Below are 25,318 nucleotides of genomic sequence, written 5' to 3' on the forward strand. Positions count from 1 at the left end.
CGAAACAGATTTTGTGGAGTACCCTATCAGTTTTATTTTAAGGAATAGGAAGATGACAAGATTATTCAGTTAACATTCTCAAAATATTTTTCCCCAAATTTAGCATTTTTATTTTAAGATTGCTGAAAAGTTCATGATCCACGGGACTGCAACTGAACATAGCACTTGCAATACTTAGAGTAGATGGCTGCTTCATTTTCTAGAAAACATGCCCCAGTAGAACTATTTGAGGTACAAAGAATGTTTAGTTTCTTTGTTAGTATTTCACTATTTTTGTAGAATTAAAAAAATGTAGTGTTTACTTTAGATACATTTAGAAATAATGGGAGTTTTTGTTCTTTTTAAGCTGTGTGAATCTCTACATCAGTCAGATCTTCCTTTATAGTAGAATCTTCTGTGTCATTTAAACCTCTCAGTCTTGGATTTCATTTCTACATTTGATAAGGCTTTTAAATAGAATAGAAACAATAACTCCTAATGGATCTGAATTGGGAATTCTAACATAAATAGACTGCAGTTTTAGTGAATACTTTACTGCAATTACATTTTGCCTTCTAAGCTATGTGTCATAAATGATTTTGTTCAATATAAGGCATCTTGTTGGATGAATTTATTTCTTATGAGTGATCCAACAGTTACATCTTGACAAATATTTTGTTGGTGATGTGATGGGTATGACCTTTGTAATTATTTCAGTAACAGTGTTCATTAAACTTTAAGTGGTGATATTCTTGTTACATACCCAAAAGCTTTGGAAGACCTTTTTAATATGTGAGGTTGTGAAACTTTAGCCTCTCTGGTTAAAGTATGTTATTTGTCTTTGTGCAAGTAATTTTGTACTGATAAAGTAATTCTAGTCATGATCATAGTAATGTTTTGGATGCTCCTGAGGTAATTCTGACCTCTGTTGGCAAAGCACAGCAGCTAAAATGTGTACTCAATAGCACACTTCTGTTTGGATATTATTTCAGACATGACATGTTGCTGGGAGGAGAAATTAAGGTATTAATTCTATGGTGTTATGGTTGGAAAGCTGCTTTTTTTTTTTTTGTCCTACCATTCTGGTTAACTTGACCATAGGATAGAGGATTTATGCTCAAACTGTCCTTAGTAATTTTTGTTTAGTAATTTTTGTACTAGATAAGTTTCATCCAATATCTATCTTATCCAGATTTTCTATACTGTGCCAACAACATTTAAACATGTCACATTATAATAGCTCTGTGTGTTAAGGATTCCATTTTTAGGTTATGCAGTATGTCTGATAGCCACCATTCTGTAATAAAGCAGTTAAGAGTGAGAAAATGTGATCAATAGATTGGTTTTGCTCAATTGTACTTATTGCAATAACTTCACACTAATCAACTTATTTAACGTGTTGATCCAATTAAGAGAAGTAAAGAAATATTGAATTGATGTAATCTGAACAGGTGCTAAATTTTTTATGTGCCGTAACTATTGTTTCTATCATATATTTATCATACCTATCTTTATCTTTCAAATGGCTTTCCTAGGTTGTGTTCTCGTTAACAAAGTTAATATAATACTGATAGAAAGAATGAGTGTTACCACTTTTGATGAAACCAGGTAACATGCGGATACTCTATGCTGGCATTCTAGCGAAGACATTAAGCGCAGCTCTGTTTTGAAACTGTTACTCCAGACAACAGACTCAAAGTTTTTAGTATTTTCTTATGGATAAGAAGGGGTTTTAGTACTATCTGGAATTCATCTTGATCAAGTTTACTTTCAACTACCCTATATCTTGCAAAGATGTACTGTTGCAGGCTTCTGATGTTCTCTGCCTTGCTCATTGCCTGCTTAGGGCTATGGAGTCTGAGTAAGTGAGGAAAGCACAAATGTTGTGTATATGTTGTATGTATGTTATAGGTTGCTGATAGACGTCAAGGGCCTTAATATCTCAGGGTTCATATTTTGGAAGTTAGTTGCTGGAGCTGCACTCTTTAACTATTCTGAGCTTAGGTTAAGTTTATGGCAGGTTGTCCAAAAGGGTTGGACAATGTTGCTGCTGCTGTGAGATGAAGAAATGGAAGCTTTGGACTGAGAATATGTGAGATCATGTGGATAGTTGATGTAATACCATGTGGATGTAAACATAAGATGTGAGAATTTTGTCTGTTACGTTCTCATATACCAAGCTAGCTAGTGACCGATTTTGTTGATGTAGGGATTAAGGCTCTACTATTCAGATTGATTTCTGAATCTCCTTCTCAAATCTCAGCATAAATTAAGAATGAGGTGTGGGATGGTCTTCAAGAATCAAGAGGAAATGGAATCACATATTTTTTTTTCTGGTGTCTATTTTGCTGATATCTCATAGAATTACTCTACTTTTTGAGGAAACCTAGATTAGGAAGGACAAGGTATTAAAGCCAGCTGAATTGTAGACTCTATAGATAGCAAGTTCTATTCTGTGTGTCCTAGAGCTATAACAAAGTCTAATCTCAAGTTGTTTTATAGGATGAACAATCTTTAGTTCTGGAATGAGGTCATAGTTCTAACAGCATCCATATTTCAAAAATTTGTGATATATATTGGTACTCCTCCCAGTGATGCTTCCAGTTGCAGAGCTTCAGAAATTTTTATTCCACTTAAACATGTGTCAGTAAGTGTTCCAGGATGCATAATTAATCATTTAGAGGTTTAAAAGTCCCCTTTCATAGTAAATATTGACTTTGCCTGTTTGCAATTTTAAGCACACTCTTATCACAAACACCATGAATTTATGATGGATGGAAATACTATGATGGACCTCCAAAAATGTATTCTGGAAAAAATCCTCTATAACTTTTCTTACTAAAGATTCAAGGTCAGTTGAAATGGGGAGAAGAATGGATAAGGGAATATCTCTCAACAAAATATGTCATCGTATCTGTATTCTTGAGACAGAAATAGGACTTTGCTTCAGTTTGTTTCTCATATGAGAAATATTAGCATGTGTTTGTGTGTTTTATCTTAGTGTCATCTAATTTTTACAGAAGAAGTTGGAATGGTCTGAGAATGTGTTCTTTTCTTCCAAAGAAAATACTGATGGTATTCATAGGTATATAGGTAGATACCTAGGTGTTCATAGGTGTATTCATGTAAGTGCATCTTACAATCATGAGATGCAAGGGCTTTCAAAACCCTTGAGAAGATTCACTTCTATTGCTATGCTTACAGAGGAGTAATTATTGTTTATATATTTTCTCTACATAGCAGATGTCTGGGAATGGTTGAAAGAACCCAGCACTTATTTATAAAGAGTTCAATATATGTATGTACATCTGTATATATGTTACACATACACTGAAAAAAGATATAGTCAAGTATATCTGATTATTTGTCTCTCTGTATTGAGACTCTGTATGGTCTAATATTACCTAATCCTGGTTGATCTTGATCAATCTATAGATCTTATAGAAAGCATATAGGTCTTATTCATAGCAAATGTGTAGAACTCATCTATCTTGTATATGTAGGGAGCCCAAACTCATGAAACAAAGGGTGTGGAGTTGCCCTCTGTAGGAACAGTTAAGCTGATGCACTGATCTTCAGCATTAGCCATGTGACATCCCTGCAGATTGCGCAGATCACGTAAGATCACACATGGAGATATCATTGACAATAGTTTTAAAAATGGTTCACATTGCTTAAACATTAATTATTTTACTTATTAAAGATACTGCCTGCTGATCTGGTTCTGGGCTGAGTATTTTCATAATTTAGTTGGTAGCTGTTTTCAGTGTTCTTGTGCAGGGATGCCAAATGAGAGTTAACATTTTTCTCTATCAGGATGACTGGATTCTCAAGGACAGAACTCTGGAGTGGATCCAAGGATCTGTCTGACTTGTCATTGACAAGCTGGAGTTACTAAGGTTCACTATGAACTAAGCAAAACCCCAGCTTGTCCCTACAGACAACTGGAATACAGAGGAACCCTGCTGTCATAGCTGATGAAAGCTTTCTCTCTTTTAGCCACTCCAGGCAAATTGGTCTTGACTGTAGCGATAAGGCAAAGCTAACCAGTATTAGTCAGGAACATATTGCTCTCTGAATATAGCCACAGTATTATGTGGTATACCCAGCCAGTGTACTTCCAGATGACTAGTTCGTAAAGAATGATGAAGCCAAGCTGGTTAGATAAAGGTCAAATGTGAAGTGACCGTATAGATGACAGACTCTTTAAATAAAGCATGACTAATTTATTGCCTATTCCTTTGTGATATCAAGAAGTCAAAGTGTTTCTCCTTTATGGTTTTGCATATTACCTGTTGGGTTTTTTTATAACACTTAAACTGGGATCACTGTTACCTGTATCAGAATAAAATTATATACCTTCAAATGAAATTGATTCCAACTTCAAGTAGATGGTGATCTGGTTCAGTTACACGAGTTCATGTGGCTTATGTTCACGTTTAGTTTATTTGTTTTTTATCAAAGTATTTAAGTAGAGAGACTGAGTACTTGTCAACATCTCTTTCTAGGTAGATTCTTTCCCAAACTGAATGTATATAAATTTGCATGTACTGACACATGCACAGACTATATCAGATGTAGGCTCTTAGAACACTCCTCCCAGTAGCCTAAGTCTGCTATACAAGACCACTTATTTCTCTAGTATTTTTAATATAGATATTGAAAGTTGGCTAAAGACCAAAAATACTTTTTGTGGCTTCTGTAGAAGCCTACTGCTCATCTTCTGGTCTGCAAAATTTAATATTCACTCTGTTCTCATGTGACAGTCAGCTCCTTGTCTGGTCTCATGCAGGCACCGAGCTGACTCCCAGACTACTTTGCCTAATTGCTAACTAGTCCAGCTTGATCTTCATAGGAAGTCTGCAGTCTTGCATGCCTACACTCCCTACAGTTGCATGAGCCCTTTGACCCATGGTCCTGCTTCAATTTCTGGTACCTAGACCCTCAATTGCTCCAGTTTCTGGCAACATAGACACATGGGCCAGCTAACCCATCATCTAACCTAGTTACTGGCAGCGGGACCCTCATATGCGTACATTCATTGTAATAGATTGTCTCACCCAGGAGAAGAGAAATGGAATTTAATAAGACCAAGGACAGGACATGGCCAGACTATGGTACTGTAGAGCCAATTGTATACATGTGATTATCAGGCCCTTTTTGTCCCCTTATCCCTCTATTTTCTCATGATTGTTCCTCCCCAAATCACCTAAATCCATCCCTTTCCTTGCATTTGGTTCCTCCCCTAAACATCCTATAGCAAGTCTTGCTCAGTCCCATGTGTCCCATATCCTTAGACAGTAGCCTCTCTCAGCCTGAAATGTGCTTCATCATTTTCTCATCTTAATGTGTGTCACCCCTTGATAATGGGGTCGAGGCTCTCACAGGACAGCTCTGGCAGGGGCCCCAACAGTGCATCTCTCTGAGTCTGTAGTTTAGGTTCCTGCCTGCTGCTGTGCTCTGCTGGACTTGTAGAAATGGGCCTTTACTCTGCTGATGGCTCTTGTGTGATGAGCGTGACAGTAGCTGGGCCAGTGTATTACTTGATTCTCCCTCCTTCTGTTGTCTCTTTGTGCTTCTTTATGGAGGTACACAGGAGGTGTAACCACCTAACCTAGCAGTCACATGTATGGAATTTTGTATAATTTCTATTTCTCGGTACTGTTCTAGCCTGTTCTTTGGGTACTTCACAATTGCAATGTCCTCATATATAGGTTCTGTAATTTCTTGCCTCAGAAGTTCCTTTAGAGTTTCTTCTTAAGACTTAACTCTATCAAAATATGCATTTATAAGCCTTTTTCTATTTCTTTCGATTGCAGTTCTTTTGTCCTAAGGTTATTCAATGGATAAGGCCACACTGACTCTGTGAGGGGTCACATTGACTCTGTAAGACTCATCATGGCTAAGGATATTCTGGATATCCAGGACTTCTGTGTCTCTCTCTGTGTCTGGGATTCTGCCTCTCCTCAGCCACACACTGAACTTCTGTCACTTATAATCAGCCTTTTCTTAGTTCTTTGCACTGGAGAAAGTGTGGATGGCAGATCGGATTAATGAATGTACTAGCCTCATCCTTCTCCAACCAAAAATATACTTAGTAACAGCAAGAATGGTAGTGGGCAAAGATACCAAGTTATGCGTTTGGCATTGAGGTTGTTTGTACGCTCTTAAATGCGGCCACCCTATGCTGAATTTTAGTCTGGGCAGATGTAGTCTGGTAATCTGATAGTGTTCATTTGGCAGCGGTATTTCACAAAATTTGAAAAACAATAATTACAGGTAAGATTCTGGGTTTTGAGTCTTACATTGTTGGACATGATGCCTTTGTTCTATGTGCTTTTTAAAATTACCCTTTTTACTTCCATGCTTGTGTTATCACTTTAAGTGCTGATTCTGCTGTTTGTATATTTGGAAAACAATATTTTTCTAACCAACTGTTGTTGTAGCTTTTCGTGAAGGAAAGAAGCATGATACACAGGAGATAAACATAACAGTAGTGCTAAATTAATGATGTTGTGAGTTTATGAATTTTTTCTTTCTGTACTACTTGCTATCTATCTCTATGGATATTACTATTACTGCACATATCATTCATTAGACAGATTTTCAAAAGCAAAACCAAATTCTTAATTCAATCACAACAGATATAGCAGGAATGCTCTGTTCTCAGTTAATGTTCAAAAAGGGTTATATGTATACTGGAGGCTTCTACAGCAGCTGGGAGGAAGAAACCCTTCTTTACCTTTCAGAGAGGCATAGAATCACAGATAGATACCCCGGAAGCAGCCCAGTAGTATTTTTTTTTTGTGAATGTCTAATACATCTCCCTCATGAGGAGTCAAACGTCTCTCTGTATACTCCTTTCTTAGCTTATCCCAACTTGTTCTTCAGGTTTCCAAGTTGAAGTGCATTCTTCCTTGATAGGAAAGGAGTGGAGATGTCTGAGTAAATCTTTGTATCTTACATGTATGCTGCACAGAATTTCCTTTACCTCTGGAAATCTTCATTGCCGAAGAAAGGTGGAGGCTGGATTTACCTTTAATTGTCTGCGCTCCATTCCAGTAGTAATTTTGTGTTACTGTGATAAATTGAAGTTATGAAATATAAACCATATGTGTAGATCCTGTACAGATAATGATCTTGTAAAAGCCCAGCCTTTTGCTGAAATAAGATTAATTGGATTAACTTGAACAACCTATGGTTTGTCATTTCTGTTTTGATCACAGGCAACGCATACTTGCAATGAAATTCATTCATGATATCCAGCTATTTGGAGACTTCAAAGTAGCAGTCCCTAGATACATGGGCTCACAATTTCTCACTGAGATACATAAATTTTTGAATGAACTATTGAAGGAGGAAGTAGCTTATTGTACATAATTCTACCTCATTATCAGACCACTGTGTAGGATTGAGATCTACTTGTATAGGAGCCACTCTGATTATTTATTATAAAACATTTACTTATTACTATACTTAAACTTGTAAGAGATTATATTCAGTATTTCATATTAAATAGACATCACTTATCAATTGAACAGAATCAGCATGGAAATAAAATCATAATTCAGTGAAGTTCCCCAGTTTTCCAGACTTACACTATTCATGGCTAAGACTGTAGACAGATCAAGGTTAAAGAAAACAAGTGGAATAAGCTGCTTTGGAGCCTGAACTTGAATGGCATACTTGATGCCATAAAGTAGTTGACCGTAAGTTTTGTTGTATTATTTATATTGAGACAACTAAACAGCAGGAATTAAAATGAGGTAAGCACATTCCACACATTCAAAAAATGAAATTTTTGAGTCACATTTCACATTAATACAGCAAAAGCACTTAAACAATTGGAATTATATATACAATGTTTTAAAAATACAGTTAATATAATTGATAATCCCTCTGCCCTTCTTTTGATTTTTAAAAATTAAAATAATAAAAAAGTTTAATTTTGAATTTCTCAGTTGCTACATACAGCAGCTGTATTTCATACTGAAAAGACGTAAGACAGACTTACTCAAAACATCATCTACGTTTGTCAATTTAAGACCTATAGCTGCGCATGCTCAAAAAGAATCCTAAAATGCTTTTTTTGATGTTTTTCCGTGTAAAACTTTTGATTACCTTATTACTTATGAATTACTTATTATGCTTTAAAATATGACTTTCTAAAACGTTTTTTCCCACTGACAGTAACAGCAAATATTTAAATTTACTTTCCTTGAAGTAATTTGAAAATGTATCTCAAATTCAACAAGGTAGTATAAATAATAGGTAAAACCATAGATTAAAAAGACACACATTATTTTTACAGGGTATGTGTTACATAACACTGAATTCCATCAGAAGAATCCATAGAAAGAAAAAAAAAAATCACATTTACTAAAATGAAACACTTCTATATTTGATAAGCAACATCATTAATTTATATAGGTTAGAGCAATATGGTTGTCAATGATTGTGATTTATTTGTACCTAAAACAGAGAATGGGAGCTATTTTGTTGCTGTTCACTATAAGTAACATTATTATTTTGTATCTGAGTAACTGATGATACATATTATTGTGTAAAAGCTTGCATTTTCAAAAATGCTTTGTAAAATTGTCCATATATTTTGTATAAGCTCAGTTCAATGACTGAGAATGTGTATGAATGTAGGCAAGGCACTAATGAATATAGGAGCCTGGCTATATGCTCTAACTTTAGGCAATGTGTTTCTGACAGGTTAGCAACAAAAAATATGGGAATTTTGGAAGACTTTGGATCAGAACAACACAAATTGCTGTAATACGTATTTATTTTATGGAACGCAGGAACAGTAAGGAAACGGGATTTATCTGAGCTGGTTTGTGTTTGCCACCAACATCAATGGGAACAGGATGAAGCTTAGGATTTCCTACTGTTAAAACTGACCTGGCAAGATGATATTCTCTATTTCTATAGTCCTGAAGAGTCAGGGGTTCTCTACAAAGAGCTAGAAAAAAATATCCAAAGATATCGAAAACCTGGGAAAGAAGGTGGGGAGAGGAGTGGCAGGGGTGAGGACTAGGCATATGCTAAGCCTCTTTCAGCCCTCACAGGGTTTAGACCCTGAAATGCAGGCACGAATGCCATGCTCTGTCCATCTCCTCTGGAGGAACTGATTCCTTTGACAGTGTCATCCTCTTCCTTGCTGCTTCATTTCAGAGAAGAAATAACTTCCAAAGAGAGTTACCAGTCAGTTGTCAGATAAGGTTTAAGTGAAACCAATGGGCAGACAGACATTGATGTCATCAGTCAGCTTTCTATGGCTTTTAAAGACTCTTATCATTGTTTTTCCAAAATATTTTCCTTTCACTTTGGCAAAACTAACATATAAATACCATAAATATTAGTGCATGGATAATTAAATAATGAAGTAATATAATATAATGAAAGTATATGTACAGAGGGGAAATAAATTTAAAGTTATGATGGGTATTCTGTGCATGTATGCATGGTTCTTTCAATGATGATAGGGGGTGTTCCCATGTGATGAAAATAGCTGAATTAACATCAAATTTCCTTGCTTTTGTGCTCATATATGTGTGACAACAGCCACTTCACAAAAACCATAGCAAAATAACAAATCAATCAACCATATTTTCTTTAGTCTCTTATTTTTATAATGCTTATAAAATGCTGCTCTTCATATGTAATTATCTTCAGCTCATAAAAATAGGAAAAAATGTTGATTTTCTGATTTGCAATTAATATTTGACATCAGTTCAAAAGATCAATATTCTTTGTCCACAGTGAGAGCAAACTATAAAAAGAAGGGGTTTCTGCTTTTGGCGATAGTGTAGGTAGCATAACAGACTTCGGTTTCTTTGTGCCTCGCTTTGGCAAGTTATAAGACGGGAAACTAGGTGATGATCATGTTTTAATTCATCATTGACTGAAAACCAATTTTTTTTTTCTTCGCAAAAAGTAGTTCAATTACTTTCTTAAAATTCATTTAGTCATAGATTTTCCTAACTTACTGGTGTACATAGGAAAAAAATTCCTAACTTACTAATGCATGTAAAATTAAGAAACTTGTTATTGACTGCATCAAAGAATTATTAGAAAAACGGTTTTGAGAACATTCAATATTAACTACTATCTAAAGAGCTGCTAATCTTCTGTCAAGTATTCTTTTGTGGATGTTGAATGATAATTTATTTTGTTCCACGTTCTCCTTAGCATTGCTTTCACAGTAACTATTGAAGTGTTTTAATACACAGATAATGTATTTGATAATTCCTCATATATTGTATGTGTTTATGATGCCAAAGAAGGTCTCTTTAGGCTTTTTCTCCACCCCACTTTTCTTTGAAGTCGGATGCTTTTTTGAGCTAATACATCCCTAGGCTTTTGCCCTGCTGTATTTTGATTACAAGAGAAGAGCTTTAGATGAACTATTCGCCACAGCTGGGAGTTTTAAGGTGTAAGAACTTCTGTTTACAGACTGTCCAGTTTGAGTCTGATTGTCAGTTATTAAAGCATAAATATCCAGTGTATATACTGAACCTGTGTTCATTTTGTAGGGAATAATTTTGCAATACTGTAGCAATGCAAGACCTCCTAGGAGGGGATTTCTGCTCTGGCCCAAGGGAAGAGAGGTGCCTGCAGCAGAGTCCCGCTCATGTCTCCTGTGTTCTTTAGTTTGGTATTCAAGTTCTAATTTTGAGCATGTCTTACTGTACCTTGTGGGAGCTGACAGTGATTAGTCTGTCTGTTCTGTCTCATTTCTCTGAGTCATCAGAACTTACTCTCTCTCCTTTGTCTCCCAACCTGAGTGTCCTGAGGAGTTTCACATAGGCGCATTTATATACTCATAAGTTTCAGGTTTTAAAAAAAAATTCAGTATACTTTCAGTAGAAAAATATTTCTTTAAACCAGAGTCAGGAAGTAAAACAATACATTAGAGTGCCTGGGTTAAAGGAGAAAATTAGGGAAGAAAAGCACTAGGTTTTTGTTGGGCTTTTGTTATTGGTTTGGACTTCTGTTTGTTTGTTTTGTTGTGTGGTTTGGGTTTTTTAAGGACTAATGTGTCATGAATAATACATGAACTCATGGATCCCGTGCATTTTGAAAAAACAACCAACAGGCAAATCCTGACAACTGTAAACCCAAGCAAGCAAGCAAAACCAAGTAAATTAATATTCTGGTGGTTTAGGTATTTATTCCAGTATTTAAATTACAACTTTCTATACCACTTTTTTTTTCCTGCTTTGTTCTCCTATAAGCTGGTACAAATCAAAGGAAGAAGGTAGAATCCAATAAAGAAGAAAATAACTAATGAAGTATTATGCAAAAGTATAAAAAAGGTTATAGAATATTGATAGATGAAGCCTTTCCTTCCAATAGATAAGGACAGCCTGCCTTTGCCATATAAACAATATCTGTCTATTATGGAGGACCTATCATTTCAAGGACTCAATTTTTACTACTTTGTGAAGTAGTAAAATTTCTTTTAATTGGAAAGATTCGAGTGACTTTCCTATCTGGAAGTTGCCTTCTGAAGAAAAGAACACCTATAGACTTCTGAGCAGATTAAAAAAAAAAAAAAATTACTGCATTTTTTGCTGCTTTGCACCCAAGAAAATATTTCAGACCTGTTCTTCCAAGAAATTAAATTGCAGGGAGAGGTGAGGTACCCAGCACTATGTAGAATTACACTCACTGCAGAACACAATGTATCATGCAAATAATCCTGTATGCATCCAGTATCACTTTCGGAAAACTGCTGCTTAGATTTATGAGCTAATTAATCATTCAAACACCCACAATGAAAAGAGACCAGTATACAACATCAGTGTTCCATAGGCAATAAAATACAGATTCAGTAGTAAAGAATTCTTAAAAAACTTAACATATCATTTTATTGCTGTAGATAGTGAAAAATGTCAGTATGAAAAATTATTTTTTCCTATTAGCTTCAGATTATTTTCTTTAAACTGCAGCACTTGATTCTGAAGTATGAAGTGAAGGAAAAATATGGCTTGCCAATGACTGTTTAACACTGTATTAGAAGCTAAAGAAAACAGACTGTAATTTAGGACTCGTAATCTTGGTTGTAATATTAATGATTGAAACCTGTGTTACAGAATGAAAAAAATTGCTTCTACAAAGGATACAGTCAGCTTCAAATGTAGAAAAAACCCCTGCTGGTACTCAATATGCCTCTGGTATCCAGTTTCCAGGGTTTAGGTTTTTGGTTTATTTTCTTGGTTTTTGTGGGATGGGGTGGTTGGGTTTTTTGTTGGGGTTTTTTTGGTAGATTAGCAGTCACGTTTTTCTATTTTGAAACAAAAAATCTTTGCTGTTTCGTGGAGCCCATAATAGATTGTGAAACTTGTTACATGGGACTGTGAAATAAGTGCTGTAAAATACAGAAAGATAAGAAAAAAGAGAAACATTGTTTATTAAACATTGGGTTTATATATATGTAATTTATTTTAAAATATAATTGGTTAAAATTTGAGATAAAATATCACGCCAAGTAAAAGGAATAAATTTACTATCCCTTTAAAGGATATGATTGGTTTTCACTAATCTTAAGTTTGTATGAATCTAGACTAACTGACCTAAAGTCAGTTAAGATACACTTGCGAAAAAAGTAGTTCAAAATCAAATTATAACCTCACTATAATTATCAGAGTAATACTGGAAGAACAGAATAGTTATTAGCCTTTGAGACAGCTCTACATAAAGTTCACGACTACTATAAAGATGAATGCGTAAAATTATTTTTATAAATAAATCATACTTATATCAACATGATATTTGCTATTTTAAGTTCTTTTTAAGATAATTTGTCTCTTAAAGTTTAATCTGTTGCGCAGATCTGTAGTTTATCTATCAAATTTCTGACATTTCTATACTTGCCAAGCCAAAATAAGTTTTCAATTGTGCTTTATTTGCAGCATCTGGCGAGGACCAAATATAAACTGCACAGACAGTTCAGGTTATACTGCTTTACATCATGCAGCTTTAAATGGACACAAGTAAGTACCTCGTGTTTAGTTTTTATGTAGAATGGTATTTAACTGTATAAAGTAAAAAAACCCAAAACCAGCACTGAGATTTTCACTGAAAATTGACAACCTCTGGCTCCCTAAAATAATCTTGTTTCCCATGGGATATATTAATATAAGAATTTTTGACACTGTCATTGATTATCAGCATGTAGTAATGACAAATGGGAAATGCAGTTTAGAAGCTATTGATTTTATAACGATTTTAAAAAATTCTTCCTCAATTTTGAGTAAATTTATTATTGTTAGTGATGGCTCTAGTGCCCTTTAGCTGGTGGAAAATTGCAACAAAATTTTGTAGAATACTTGTGTACGTACATATAGTGCACATGTATAGTGCATTGAGTGTTTAAGGAAGCAATATTGTGAAACAAAAGAACAGTGCAGATCAATCATTATCAAAGAAAAAGTAGCATAAGAATGTTTAGTAGTTACACATATGAAAGCAGAAGAAAATGGCTATTGCCTTGTATGAAACCTCATAGCTTTTCACTCTCTGCTGTCCATCCAAGTTAGCACATGCATGTCTCAACAAGCTTGGGGAACTGCACAGGCATACCAGTGCAGGTGAACTTTCTAAGGCATTGACATGTCAGAAAAAAAGTGGAAACTTGCTACATATTTTGTTATTACACCTTGTAATTTGTTCTGCTACCTCTATTATTACATGTTGCCCCTTGCTACATTTTACCTCCATTGTATTATGCTGCCAAATGCATGTGGTTATTAAGGTAGAACAAGAAAGAAAAGACTTTAATGAGATCTATCAAATTCTAGTGGGGTGGATGCCACTGTAATCATGTAAGAGCTGTCCCACTTAATGCAGTCCATCTATCCTGTTCGTTAGCTGACAGTGTTAACGCTGACAGGATTTTCACTAAAGACAGTTTTGATGTAAGGCTTTGGGTTATTCTTCTGTGAGAGATAAGAAACTAATCAAAACCCAAGTGAAATTAAGAGTGATTTTCACTAACTTTAATGTGCTTTTGGACTGTGTGTAAGATAACATCTGAATCCATAATAATTACATAGTTTACTCCTGTCACAACTTTTGCATTCTTCCTTGGAAAAATTAAGACTTTAGGATATATCTTTAATTGTATTCTAGAAACCTGCATATTTTGTTTAGACCAGATTAATCTTTTGGTGAATATAGGATATTCTGTTTCTTAATAAATAAATGAAGTTAAAATACTGTTAAACAAGATATTGTGCATTTTCCAAAATTTCAGTTCTGTAGCAAAACTCAGAATCATCCATTAATATATTTTACCTCTATGGAATTAGGTCTAAGTCCTTCATATGGCCTGTTAAACTGGCCTTTTTCTGAAAAGTGAGAAAAATGTATTTGTCTTTTTTTATGGCTTATGGATTGTTTCTTATGTCATTGCTCATTTTTTGATTGACAAAAGCCCAAGCCTTAGCTTGCAGAGATTGCTGGTTTTAAGTAGATGAAAACAGGTTTTAGTATGTTCAATACTGATTATAAACCAATAGTTACCCAGCAAAGTAAAAATATTGCTGCATAAACACTGAATCCACCAGATATTTTAAATGAATCCTAACAGTATAAACTATAAAATCCCAAAACATACAAAAGCCAAATAGTGTTTTCAGACACAATGTTGGCCAACCTTCTGCTGAAGTCAGAGAACTTAAAGATGTGGACTTATGTATAGCAGCAGATACAGCTGCAGCTTTTGGAAAAGTTATAATGGCCACTGGCTGCTATGATCCCTTATCCTCACAGGATAAGTAGTAGGTACTGACAGCGTATTTATAGCTTGTTATGTTAAAGTAAACTGAAACACATCATGAAGTATTTAATGATAAATCATGATGGTTCAGGACCTGCTATCCAAGCCATCATACTGATCCTGCTGCAATGGTACACTGTCAGCAAGAGAACTGGACAGACACCTGGTGGTTTAATTTTGTTAGTCACCACAAGTAACAAATAAATAGCTTTACACTCTGTTTCAGGTTTGAAACTTGATATGCAAAACTGATCTTTGGTACAATCTCTTGACAGAGGTGTCTTCCCACTTAGGGCAAGTTCTCGTCCTTTGAAAACTTTTTGGGTTTCAATTTTTCACACTTTACATTAGGATGAACTTGAGAAATTTCAAATTTTTTTCAGGAAAAGTGAGAACATGAGACTTAATGACCCAACCAATAATTTGTGGCTGGGATACCTGTTGTACATCAGTGTTCAAGTCCCTGTTTGATTATTGTGTATGATGAATTCCCTCTTCCTTGGTTGTTCTGGGATAGTTCTCTCTCCTTTTGAAACTATTCTGCTTTATATAAGCAATTAAATTATATCTGGGGCAGGCACTATAATCTCACTCTCCCTAAGTAATTTTACTTAGCCCAGTAATGTTACTGGGCTAAGGACTCTCAGTCTTCTCCTCTCTGAAATTTATTTCTACAAAATGAAAAAGTTCTGACAGAGTGCTAAAAAAGACTCACCCTAGAGAAGTGTGATGGGTCAGGGCATTCTTGAAGGATAGAGACCTAGGTTCTATTCGGTAGCTTGAATCTTGCATCAGACTCTTCCCGATAGCTGTTGTGTTTTGTTATCTATAGATTTCAGTTGTGGATGGCTTTTTTTTTCCTGTTTTCCCCTCACTTACTTCACTTTCTCTTTCCTTTGATTTGTGTCCCTTTCAGACTGCTCTGTATCTCTAGCCTTCATTAGAACATCTACTGCAAGACCAAATATTATTACAAGAGAAGTCTCTCAAACCTTATTTGTAATAAAAACTTTCTCTCAGGAGTCACTTTTCTGTGTAGCATAAGTCTTTCTGTAGTGGAGCTGCTCTTTCTTGGTGGTTTTTTTTTTTTTTTAAATGTTGTTTGACCTTGTCAGTAGCAAGTGAAATCCAGCTTAAAGTCTCCCTCAAAGCTTAGATGTGATGACTCCAGTATCTCTATGACTTCTTTTGAAGACATTTGGAAGTTTCTTTTGACCTGGATATATTCATTCTTACTTGTCACATTTTTCTCTCAATAAGCAATTAAATAAGGTTCCATCAAGGTTGGGAGAACAACTGCATTGGGATTTACCTTCTGTCTTAATTGGTAGTTAGTAAAGGGCTTCGTTTTTAGTCATAACATAGGCTATGTTGAGTTCCTTTCCACCCCTGATTTTTTTGAGCCAAATCAGTAAGAACCAGTGTTTCCATATTCAGCAGAAATGTGCATAGAGCTGCCCCCACTGGACTATAGATGCTATTAACTTAATAACTAATGAGGCCTGACTGTGTCAAACTATGAGAAGACATATGGAGAGATAAGACAGAATTTATTTACTTTCTGACATACTTTGTAACGTGATCATACCACACAGTTGATTTTTACATTTAACATTTGAAGTTAGGTACAGAAGACTGCTTGAAAATCAGGGAGCAATATACCAGTTTATGCTAATCGTTCATTTAATGTGTGATAAGCCGCACTGAAAATACTGGAAGGAATATAATGAGAATTAAAATAATAAAAGTCAGTCTTTTCCTCACTGCTCACAGGAAGCTGTGATGTGGGAAATGAAAACAGAAGCAGTTATTCCATAGAAGATAGTATATATCTAACTAGATCATCATTAAATTGTTTCCTCCATCTTTGAGATAATGCCTTAAAAAACCCCCAACAACACTGTTACTTAAGCCTCACTGCAAGAACTGTGTTTATAAAGCTACCCTCTTGTCTTCCTGCCTGCACAACTCAGCAATGACGGAGATAGGAGTACCTCTCTGCCTTTAGTGCCTCAAAGGTTTGTCTTGAGGGGCATGCACGTGGTCTGGGCTGGCAAATTCTAAACATTATTCCGTGGCCAGGTGATCCTGTTGAAAGAAACGGTCAGAGAACTCATAATATTGTTGATGGGTATTCATAAGAAGTAAGAATCGTTACAATTAATACTATTTTGGCTATGTTTTACTATCTATTTCATTCTTAGAAATGATTGGTCTTCATTTTTGTATCTGTTTCCCTTGAAATACAGGGTTTTTTCTGTTATTCAGGGTAAAAATTTTGGTAATATGTATGTTCATGTAAAAACTTAACAAATTAAACTTCGTGTCAATTTTTAGATTTACTTCCTATTTTCCAGGGATATAGTTCTCAAATTACTTCAGTATGAAGCATCAACTAATGTGGCAGATAATAAAGGTTATTTTCCTATTCACTTGGCTGCTTGGAGAGGAGATGTAGACATTGTGAAGATTCTCATCCATCATGGGCCATCACACTCCAGAGTGAATGAACAGGTGAAGTGATAAAAAATATTTGTGTACATAATCAGAAAAGAGCAGCACATATTCTTTAGGTCTGACAAATTTATAGCCAAGTTAAAAAATAAAAATAATCTTATTTTTTCCAATGTTTCAGTAATTTCTTCTCCAAGACTGATAAAATCTTCCAGTATAAGCATACCAGATAGCTTTCTTCTGGATGGGCACTGACCTAAAGGATATTAGATTTTAAAAGTATGAGAAAACCTTCTGCTTGTTTCTGAAAAGTTGTATGAAGGCATGCTTTGCATCTTATATATATTGATGTAAATTTGCATAAACTCTGTGTCTTTATTACTTTTAGACATTAAATTCCTGAAAAACTTTGAGATAAAAATTAATATTCTTGGTATATTTTGAGTGTACTGTAAAGGAACTGATATGCAGAGATAAATGACAAACCAGATGGAGTGCACGTATGCATGTGCAGCAGAAAGGACACACAAATACTAGGAAAAAATGATGAGAGTATTACAGTGGGTAAGGGCAGGATAAGTATGTTGCATTCTGTTGTCAAACATATGGCACACTTTCTGCTTTCATTCTGTATATTCTTATATGTATATTCTTACAGGGTTAGTATTTAGACGTAGAAAGAAAAAAGGCGATTAAAATCTGACACCATCTATAGTCAGCTGAACTGCTTGAGGATTGGCAGTAGGCTGTGAAATATGAGTAGTAACCATAAGCTATTGAATTTGCCAGGGTAAAATCAGTGAGTTAGTGGAATGTAAAGGTGGGAGTCAGCTCCAGATTCAGATCTAAGTTTTAGTGTCAACATTGCTTGTATATGCACTGGTTTATTCCACAGAGTTCTAGTCGTGAAATCACAGGAGCCAACAGGCTTATTCAGGTGACCACAAATAAAGCAGGATTCATTTGCTCAAATACAGAAATCCCGTGCCTTCTAAGGCCCTCCAGTAACCGAGACATCTGTGTGGGCCTTGAGGTATGACAGAGGATACTCAGAATTTCCAAGTCCATGTGGAGTGGCTGATGGACTCCAGGTAGGGTATCCTACAGCATCTCAAATGGCAAAGTACAATCTAACAAATGAATTACATTCTCATTGTCCACATTAGCGTGGCTGGAAGGCAAACTGAGAAAATAAGAAATTTAGACCTAAATTGCAAACAGGTAACCAGTGTGAGATGCCATTCCTTGAATAATCTGTTTGATATTTGAGGTTATACACTTAGCCATTGGAATCCATACAATAACTATGATATGAATATAAAGTATTAATGCAGGAAATACAGGAAAATAAAGTAATAAAAGGCGCCCATGTGAGAGTCTTCTGTGAAATCCTGTTGTAATCTGACTCATTCAAGAAAAAATACAAAAACAAAACAAAAAAAACCCAAAAAACCACAAAATTTGTCGTTTTGTGGTTTGAGTTGCAATGAATTTCTCATTCTCATCAGCTGTTGCACATAGGATGAAACCAGTTGAACTGTAGGATTACCTTTTGTAAAGGAGAAGGGTTTTTTTCAGTTTTATTTCTGCAACAAAATAAAAAAAGCAACTTTCTGATTGCATGTTTGCTTGAAGAGATTTCTTATACTCTACTGGCAGAAAACTGGAAGCTATGTAGGAACTTCAGAGGGATAGTGAAAAAGATACTTCAGTAAGTTCAGAAAGAGAAAAGTAGATTCAAACCTACATCTCCCCAACCCCACATATACATCCAAACTTCTAGAATATTCTCAAGCTTGATTAGGTGTGCTGTCCAGTCTGTGGTTTGATTACTGGAGCAAATAAGCAGGGATACATCTGATTCTATACCCCACTGACTTAAGGTCTTGTTGTCAGATCTCCTGCTGTTTATGCATTTTATCCGAAAACTTCATAATGGAAAATGTGTGAGGAATCCTCACAAGAAATGTCAGACCTATAGTCTTTTAGGGGAATCTTGATCTTATTAAACTTTGAAGTTAAACTCAAGCATACACAGTTCTTCTGACCTTGTAAATCCCTTGGTGTTCTACTCTGAACAATGGCATCTTTAGAACATGGACCACTTTGCTGGCCCTGACTTTCCCTTGCTAATTATTACTCTATGCAGGAGAATATTATCCATAGCATGGAATGAGGAAAATGCTATGTTGATATAAAGCCATCTCCACTCACATATCCTCAAATAACACCAGAGTGGCATGCTCACCCTAATACCTATTGTATATTCTTATGAATCTGTAAGTTTCTGATGCTTTTGCTTATTTGTTGATAGACTCTATAAGGCAGGTGACACCTCATAGCTTTGATCAGATCTGTGGAGCTGAAGCTACGGCTTATAAGAAATTCTGGGCTATTTTCTTTTTTTTTTTTTTTTTTTTTTGTCTTAGAGTTGTGGAGAAGGATAGCCGTTTTTCTGACACTTTTTCACCACAGCAAATATACTCAACTCAGACTTTTTTCCCTGTTTTTTAAATTTGTTTTTATAAAGATCATGTTAAGAATGTATGTTTCAGTTTAAGAAAATAATTTTGTTCATTATTTTAAAAATTGTTGCAACTAATTTGTAAACCATCTTTGCTTTTCATCTATTTTATTAAAATTCTATGTAAAAGAAATGCTTCTAAAAACTTAAGTGAAAATAATGAACAACACAGCAAACAAGTAAATGAGATCCATAAATTGTGATCCATAAATGTGTATTACGTGAATTAGTGGATTTAATATGGTATACTGTAAAGTAATTGCACTGCATTCTACACATTTAAAATGCAGTTAACTAGCATCATAGGATCGTATCCAGCCATATTCAGCATCTAAAGCTCTGAATGCCCCCTGCTGTTCCTATTACATAAAATTGAAAAAAAACACTGAAGAGGCAAACAGTTAAATGACAATTATTTTATGGGTGTGGTGGAATGTAGACTGGCGACTCTACACAGAAAATGGTTACAGCAAAACAATTATTTAAGAATAATTCTACCACTGTTTAATACAGGAGTCTTACTTGACGTGCCTGATGTATGTTTTAACTTACAAAATATGGTGAAATTACAAAATAGACATGTAACTGTTTAAATTTCATTGATGAAGACTTGAAAATATGTAAATTATAAATTGAATGAAGATCGAGTAGGTATTATGAGATCAAAATTCGTTAGCAAATTAATATCAAATATAATAAGGTGCTGTTAACAGTCAAAATACATCTTTGTTTACGTAGACAACTGCGTAACACAAATGTTTATTGTGGCAAATTTCATCATAAAATTACACAATTGATAAGAAATCCTAATATATGAAAAAATAAATAATAGCCACATGTAGGTCAATATGTAGTGTTTGGTTTTAGTGCAGGAAATCACATACAAAAAAGGTGAATGACATCAGGAATAAATGTCAAGTTCGAAATACATTTTTTTGTATATATAGAATATGAATAGTGAAAAATTTACAGGAAAAAATGAGAACACTTCTGCAATTTCTTGGTGATGTTCTCTGGTTTGTGATTCTGCCTGGTTTTCTTTATGCATATAGCATGACTTCTTCTTTGCATTTATGTATTTAATGTACTCTAGAATTTGCCTGTGCATCAAATTGAAATTGTCATAAAAACTACTCTCATTTCATTAATGCCATTTGACACTCCTTCTGAAATGTGAAGGAGAAGACTTCAGGATGCATTCATAATATGTAAATACCTAACATCTAACATATTTATTGACTTCCCCAAATCATCAAAATGAAGCACAGACATTATATGCTTCTCTCAGTGACAACTCAGGGACTTCAAAAAGTACAATCCAGTTCTAAAGTAGCCTACAAAACCAGTAATTTTCAAGTTCTGCATTTGATGTTCCCCTCCCCCGCCCTCCTCAAAATGGAGATGATGTGAATGAATTTCAGAATTTCCCTTGCAACTCTTACTATACTCTTTTTAGATAAAGAAAATGTGCAGAAGCAATCTTTTTGATTTGAGCCAATTACAGCAGTAAATTTGAAGAAAACATTTATTCAAAGTGGTCAACCAAATTACAGAATTACTTTTTTATTGTGTTTCAACATAAGTAAAGGTGAATTTCAATGGGAAGTCAGTAGATTTTGTTTTGTTTCACACTGGTTAATTTGCAGCAGAATTTTTCCCAATAACTTTTAGAAAAACTGTCTTTTTGAAAAATATTACTATCTAAATCCAAGTATTCTGTAAATTATGGGACAATGTCATCTTTATTTGTCATCATATTCTTCTTATGTGGTAAAGATGTTCACTAGAACATGTTCATAGAATCATAGAACAGTTTGGATCAGAAGGGATCTTCAAAGATCATCTAGTCCAGCTGCCCTGACAAGGACAGGGACGTATTTCACTAGATAAGGTTGCTCAGAGCCTTGTCCAACCTGACCTTGAATGTTTCCAGGGATGGGGCATCTACCACCTCTCTGGGCAACCTGTTCCAGATCTTACCACCCTTAACACAAAAAATGTCTCTCTTATATCCAATCTAAGACTACCCTCTTTCAGCTTAAAAACATTGCCCCTTGTCCTGTCACTACATGCCTTGGTAAAAAGTCTCTCTCCATCTTTCTTAGAAGCTTCTTATACCTTGAGAGGCTCCAATACGATCTCCCTGGAGCCTTCTCTTCTCCAGGCTGAAAACCCCCTACTTTCTCGGTCTTCATAGGAGAGGTGTAGCCCTCCTCTAGACCCACTGCAACAGGTCCATGACTGACTTGTGCTGGGGACCCCAGAACTGGATGCAGTAGCCCAGGTGGGGTTTCCTGAGAGTAGAGGGTGAGAATCAACTCCCTCAATCTGCTGGTCACAATTCTTTTTATGTAGCCCAGGGTAGGATTGGCTTTCCAGGCCGCAAGAGCACATTGCCAGCTTGTGTTCCATTTTTCATCCACCAGTATCCCTAAGTCCTTCCATGCAGGACTGCTTCTCATCATTTCATTACCGGGTCTGTACTGATTTGGGGAATTGCCCTGACAATGGTGTAGTACTTTGCACTTGGCCTTGTTGAACTTCATGAGGTTCACATGGGCCCATTTCTCAAGCCTGTCAAGGCCCCTCTGGAAGGCATCCCTTCCCTCTAGCATATCACCTATGCTGTTCAGCTTGGTGTCATCCGTGAACTTTCTGAGGGTGTACTCAGTCCCACTATCTGTGCCATTGATGATCATATTAAATAATATTGGTCCCAGTACAGACCCTAGGGGGACACCACTCATTACTGGAACATTCATTAGAGATGAGAATACAGAGGCTTAAACTGCACTGAGAAGGAAAAAATAGAAACGTAACAGGGTAGGATGCAGTAAAGAATTTCAGTACCTCACTATCAGCTTGTTGTAGATTTAAAGAGAAATGTAAAGAAACATAGTAGTGCTACATAGAGAAGGAAATGTCCAAGTGTTATTTATGATTGTTTCTCTTACAGCTATTATTTCTAGTTTAAGTAAAATAACTTCAGTTTTATTGCATTTCTTTTGCAAATAATTGTAAACTACTTGTATCTCTTAAAATAGTTTGATAAACTGAAACTTCTGACTTGACTGATTACTTGACTTGCTTTTATTGGCAATTGCCCATGCACTAAACTTTCTGTGTTCAGTTTTGATTCTGTATGTAGCTAAATTATCTGGTGGTATTAACGACATAATTTCAGCATTCATACTACAAAAGGAAAATTTTGATACCCATTGGAACTATGTTCAGAATTTCATTTAGATTCCACTGAAAAAGATCAATATCTTCCTAAATGCTTTTTTATATTTGTTTAGTCTCATCAATGTTGCTTGGAAACATTTGTGCAAACATAGTCCCTTTTCAAAGTTACAATTAAACCCATTCTCATGTCTGTGTTAGAAATCATCAGATGTCTGCATGTCAAAAAGTATTCCTAGACTTTTGACAGACAGCTTTAAGCATTAGTGGAATATTGTTTTGTGACAGGGCAAGACCCCGTGAAAGAAAAAATTCAATCAGGGGTGGTAGGCATTAAAAAAGAAACCAATAAAGTTAGAGAAACACATCCAGCCATACAGTGATACAATATAGACCTTCTTTTAAATACATAATAGGTATGAACTCTCAGGTTTCTAATTTTTTGAATGTAAGTAAAGTCGTGTATAACTTTTTGTCTGTGTACGATTACAGTTGTAGCAGAATGAAAAAAGGAAATATTTAATTGTCTCTTAAATGTTTGACTTTTAAATCAGTTTGGAAAATATATCTGGAAATATTAGGATTACCTGACTTCTAATGCTTGTTTTTGTGTTGAAGAGAATACTTGATAATGAAATACATGGGCTTTTTATTTCTTTCATGGCTTTCAAATTAGACAGGTTTGTTGATGACTTGGGATAAAAAGGATGTTGTTAGCTATTCTTTCCACATAAACTGTAAAAATTTGTGCACCATGTAAAAACCCATTTCCTTCCTCAAAAAGAATGGACAATAAATCCACAATGTTGTTCCCGAGAGCTCTCATCGTTCTTGGCTCTGTTTCTATTGTGGCAGCATTGAGCCTTTGCCCTAGACAACCAAGAAAGCACTTTAATTCTCACTGTAATTAAATACAGTGACATGCGACTTGCTGAATCAATTGGACAAACTTCTTTATTTTTTTCAGAATGATTAACTTATATTCGTGAAACTGCCTTCCTGTTTTAATAGATAAAGATCATCCTGAGATCATTCCTTTTTCTGTTTTGGATATACTGTTTCTTTATTTTTTCCTCCATTTAATTCTTTAATAATTAAAGCCTCATTTTTGTATCTTTTACTTTCATTCTAGTTGACTGTTCTTGAGTATACAGAGTATATAGATAGACTTTTTCAAACTCTTCTATTGCTCCATCCTTTAACTTAAATTCTGCTTTCGTAACTGAGGCAATACCATAAAGCTTTTCATAAAAAGAGTCTTGTTCACTTACTCGACGTTGGGATTATGTGACAAAGAAGTGGTTTAGTGATTAGCAAGTCTCCCTTTTGAAGTTCATCATCAAAATGCTTAGGTAATAAAGGAGTTGGACGTTCTTTGGAAAGGTCTGTAAAATCACTACTTGTCAGTCGTTATTGCTTGTACTGTACTTGCATAGACTTTAGGAGATTTAAAACTTGCTCATCAAAAATAAAGGACTATGTGACTATGCAAATAAACTCCTAAAAATACCCACTGTTTAACAGTGGCTTCACAAGGACTTACATACTATTCATGAGATCCATTCATTCTCTTGATATCTCCTGTACCTCTTCACTATCAGACTGCCAAGCTACAATAACTGTCCCTATAACATATTTGGAGACATGTCTTTTAATGAATAGACCTTAAAATATGTTCTACATTTTGTGGTGGCATGTGTTGTTGGTAGCTAATTGATGTAGTACAGCCTGCAATACTGACCAGATACAATGCTGTGAAGGCACAATTCAGTTCACAGCAACAGAAGTCTGAGTTCTGGCTGTATGTGGAAGAGAACAGATTCAGAGAAAGGTTAGAAAATGTCAGGACCATGCCCATGAAGAGACCCATATAACAAATAGCGAAGAAGAAAATTACAAAAAGGTTAAAAGCTGAGTTATAAGACACCTTCCTTATTTCTGAAAGAGGTCCATTGGGCCATACGAGTACTTGGTTAAAATGTTATTATTTATGAATATTAGGTACTTCTGGTTTATACTATTTTTGCATAATACCGGTCTACTCTTCTTGTCTTATATTTTGTGTGTCTGTCTTGGTTCTGATTTCTAGATCTTTCTTTCTTGACTCATTCAGTCTTAGGGTCTATCTTGTCGTTTCTGACGTATGAAGAAGTATCTGAAATTTCTAAAAGCATTCTAGTCATCTGCTTTGACACTAGATGCATTATTTAGCCCTTGGATATCAGATTTGGAGATCTAACTACACAATGGTAACTTGTGTGCGGACATTTGTATTTTCATAGCAGGCTAACTGCTCATTGCAATGAATGTTAGTGCATAAATTTTCTGTACTCCAGAAGCAACTGTTTACATTTGGGACTGAAAATGTAGGCAACAGTATTAAA

General features: G+C 35.2%; 1 protein-coding gene across 5 annotated transcripts in view; it reads left to right on the plus strand.

The window, feature by feature from the left end:
* Nucleotides 1-25,318, plus strand: part of ANKS1B (ankyrin repeat and sterile alpha motif domain containing 1B) — a 452,709-nt gene that overhangs the window by 39,551 nt on the left and 387,840 nt on the right. For all 5 annotated transcript variants that reach the window (XM_086470676.1, XM_086470670.1, XM_086470683.1 and 2 more), the window contains exons 2-3: nucleotides 12,906-12,986; nucleotides 17,131-17,287. In XM_086470676.1, the coding sequence (XP_086326802.1) occupies nucleotides 12,906-12,986; nucleotides 17,131-17,287 (238 nt within the window). The remainder of the gene's footprint in view (nucleotides 1-12,905; nucleotides 12,987-17,130; nucleotides 17,288-25,318) is intronic.

Source organism: Leptosomus discolor, chromosome 1, assembly GCF_034619465.1.
Source record: "Leptosomus discolor isolate bLepDis1 chromosome 1, bLepDis1.hap2, whole genome shotgun sequence".
NCBI classification, from domain to species: domain Eukaryota; kingdom Metazoa; phylum Chordata; class Aves; order Leptosomiformes; family Leptosomidae; genus Leptosomus; species Leptosomus discolor.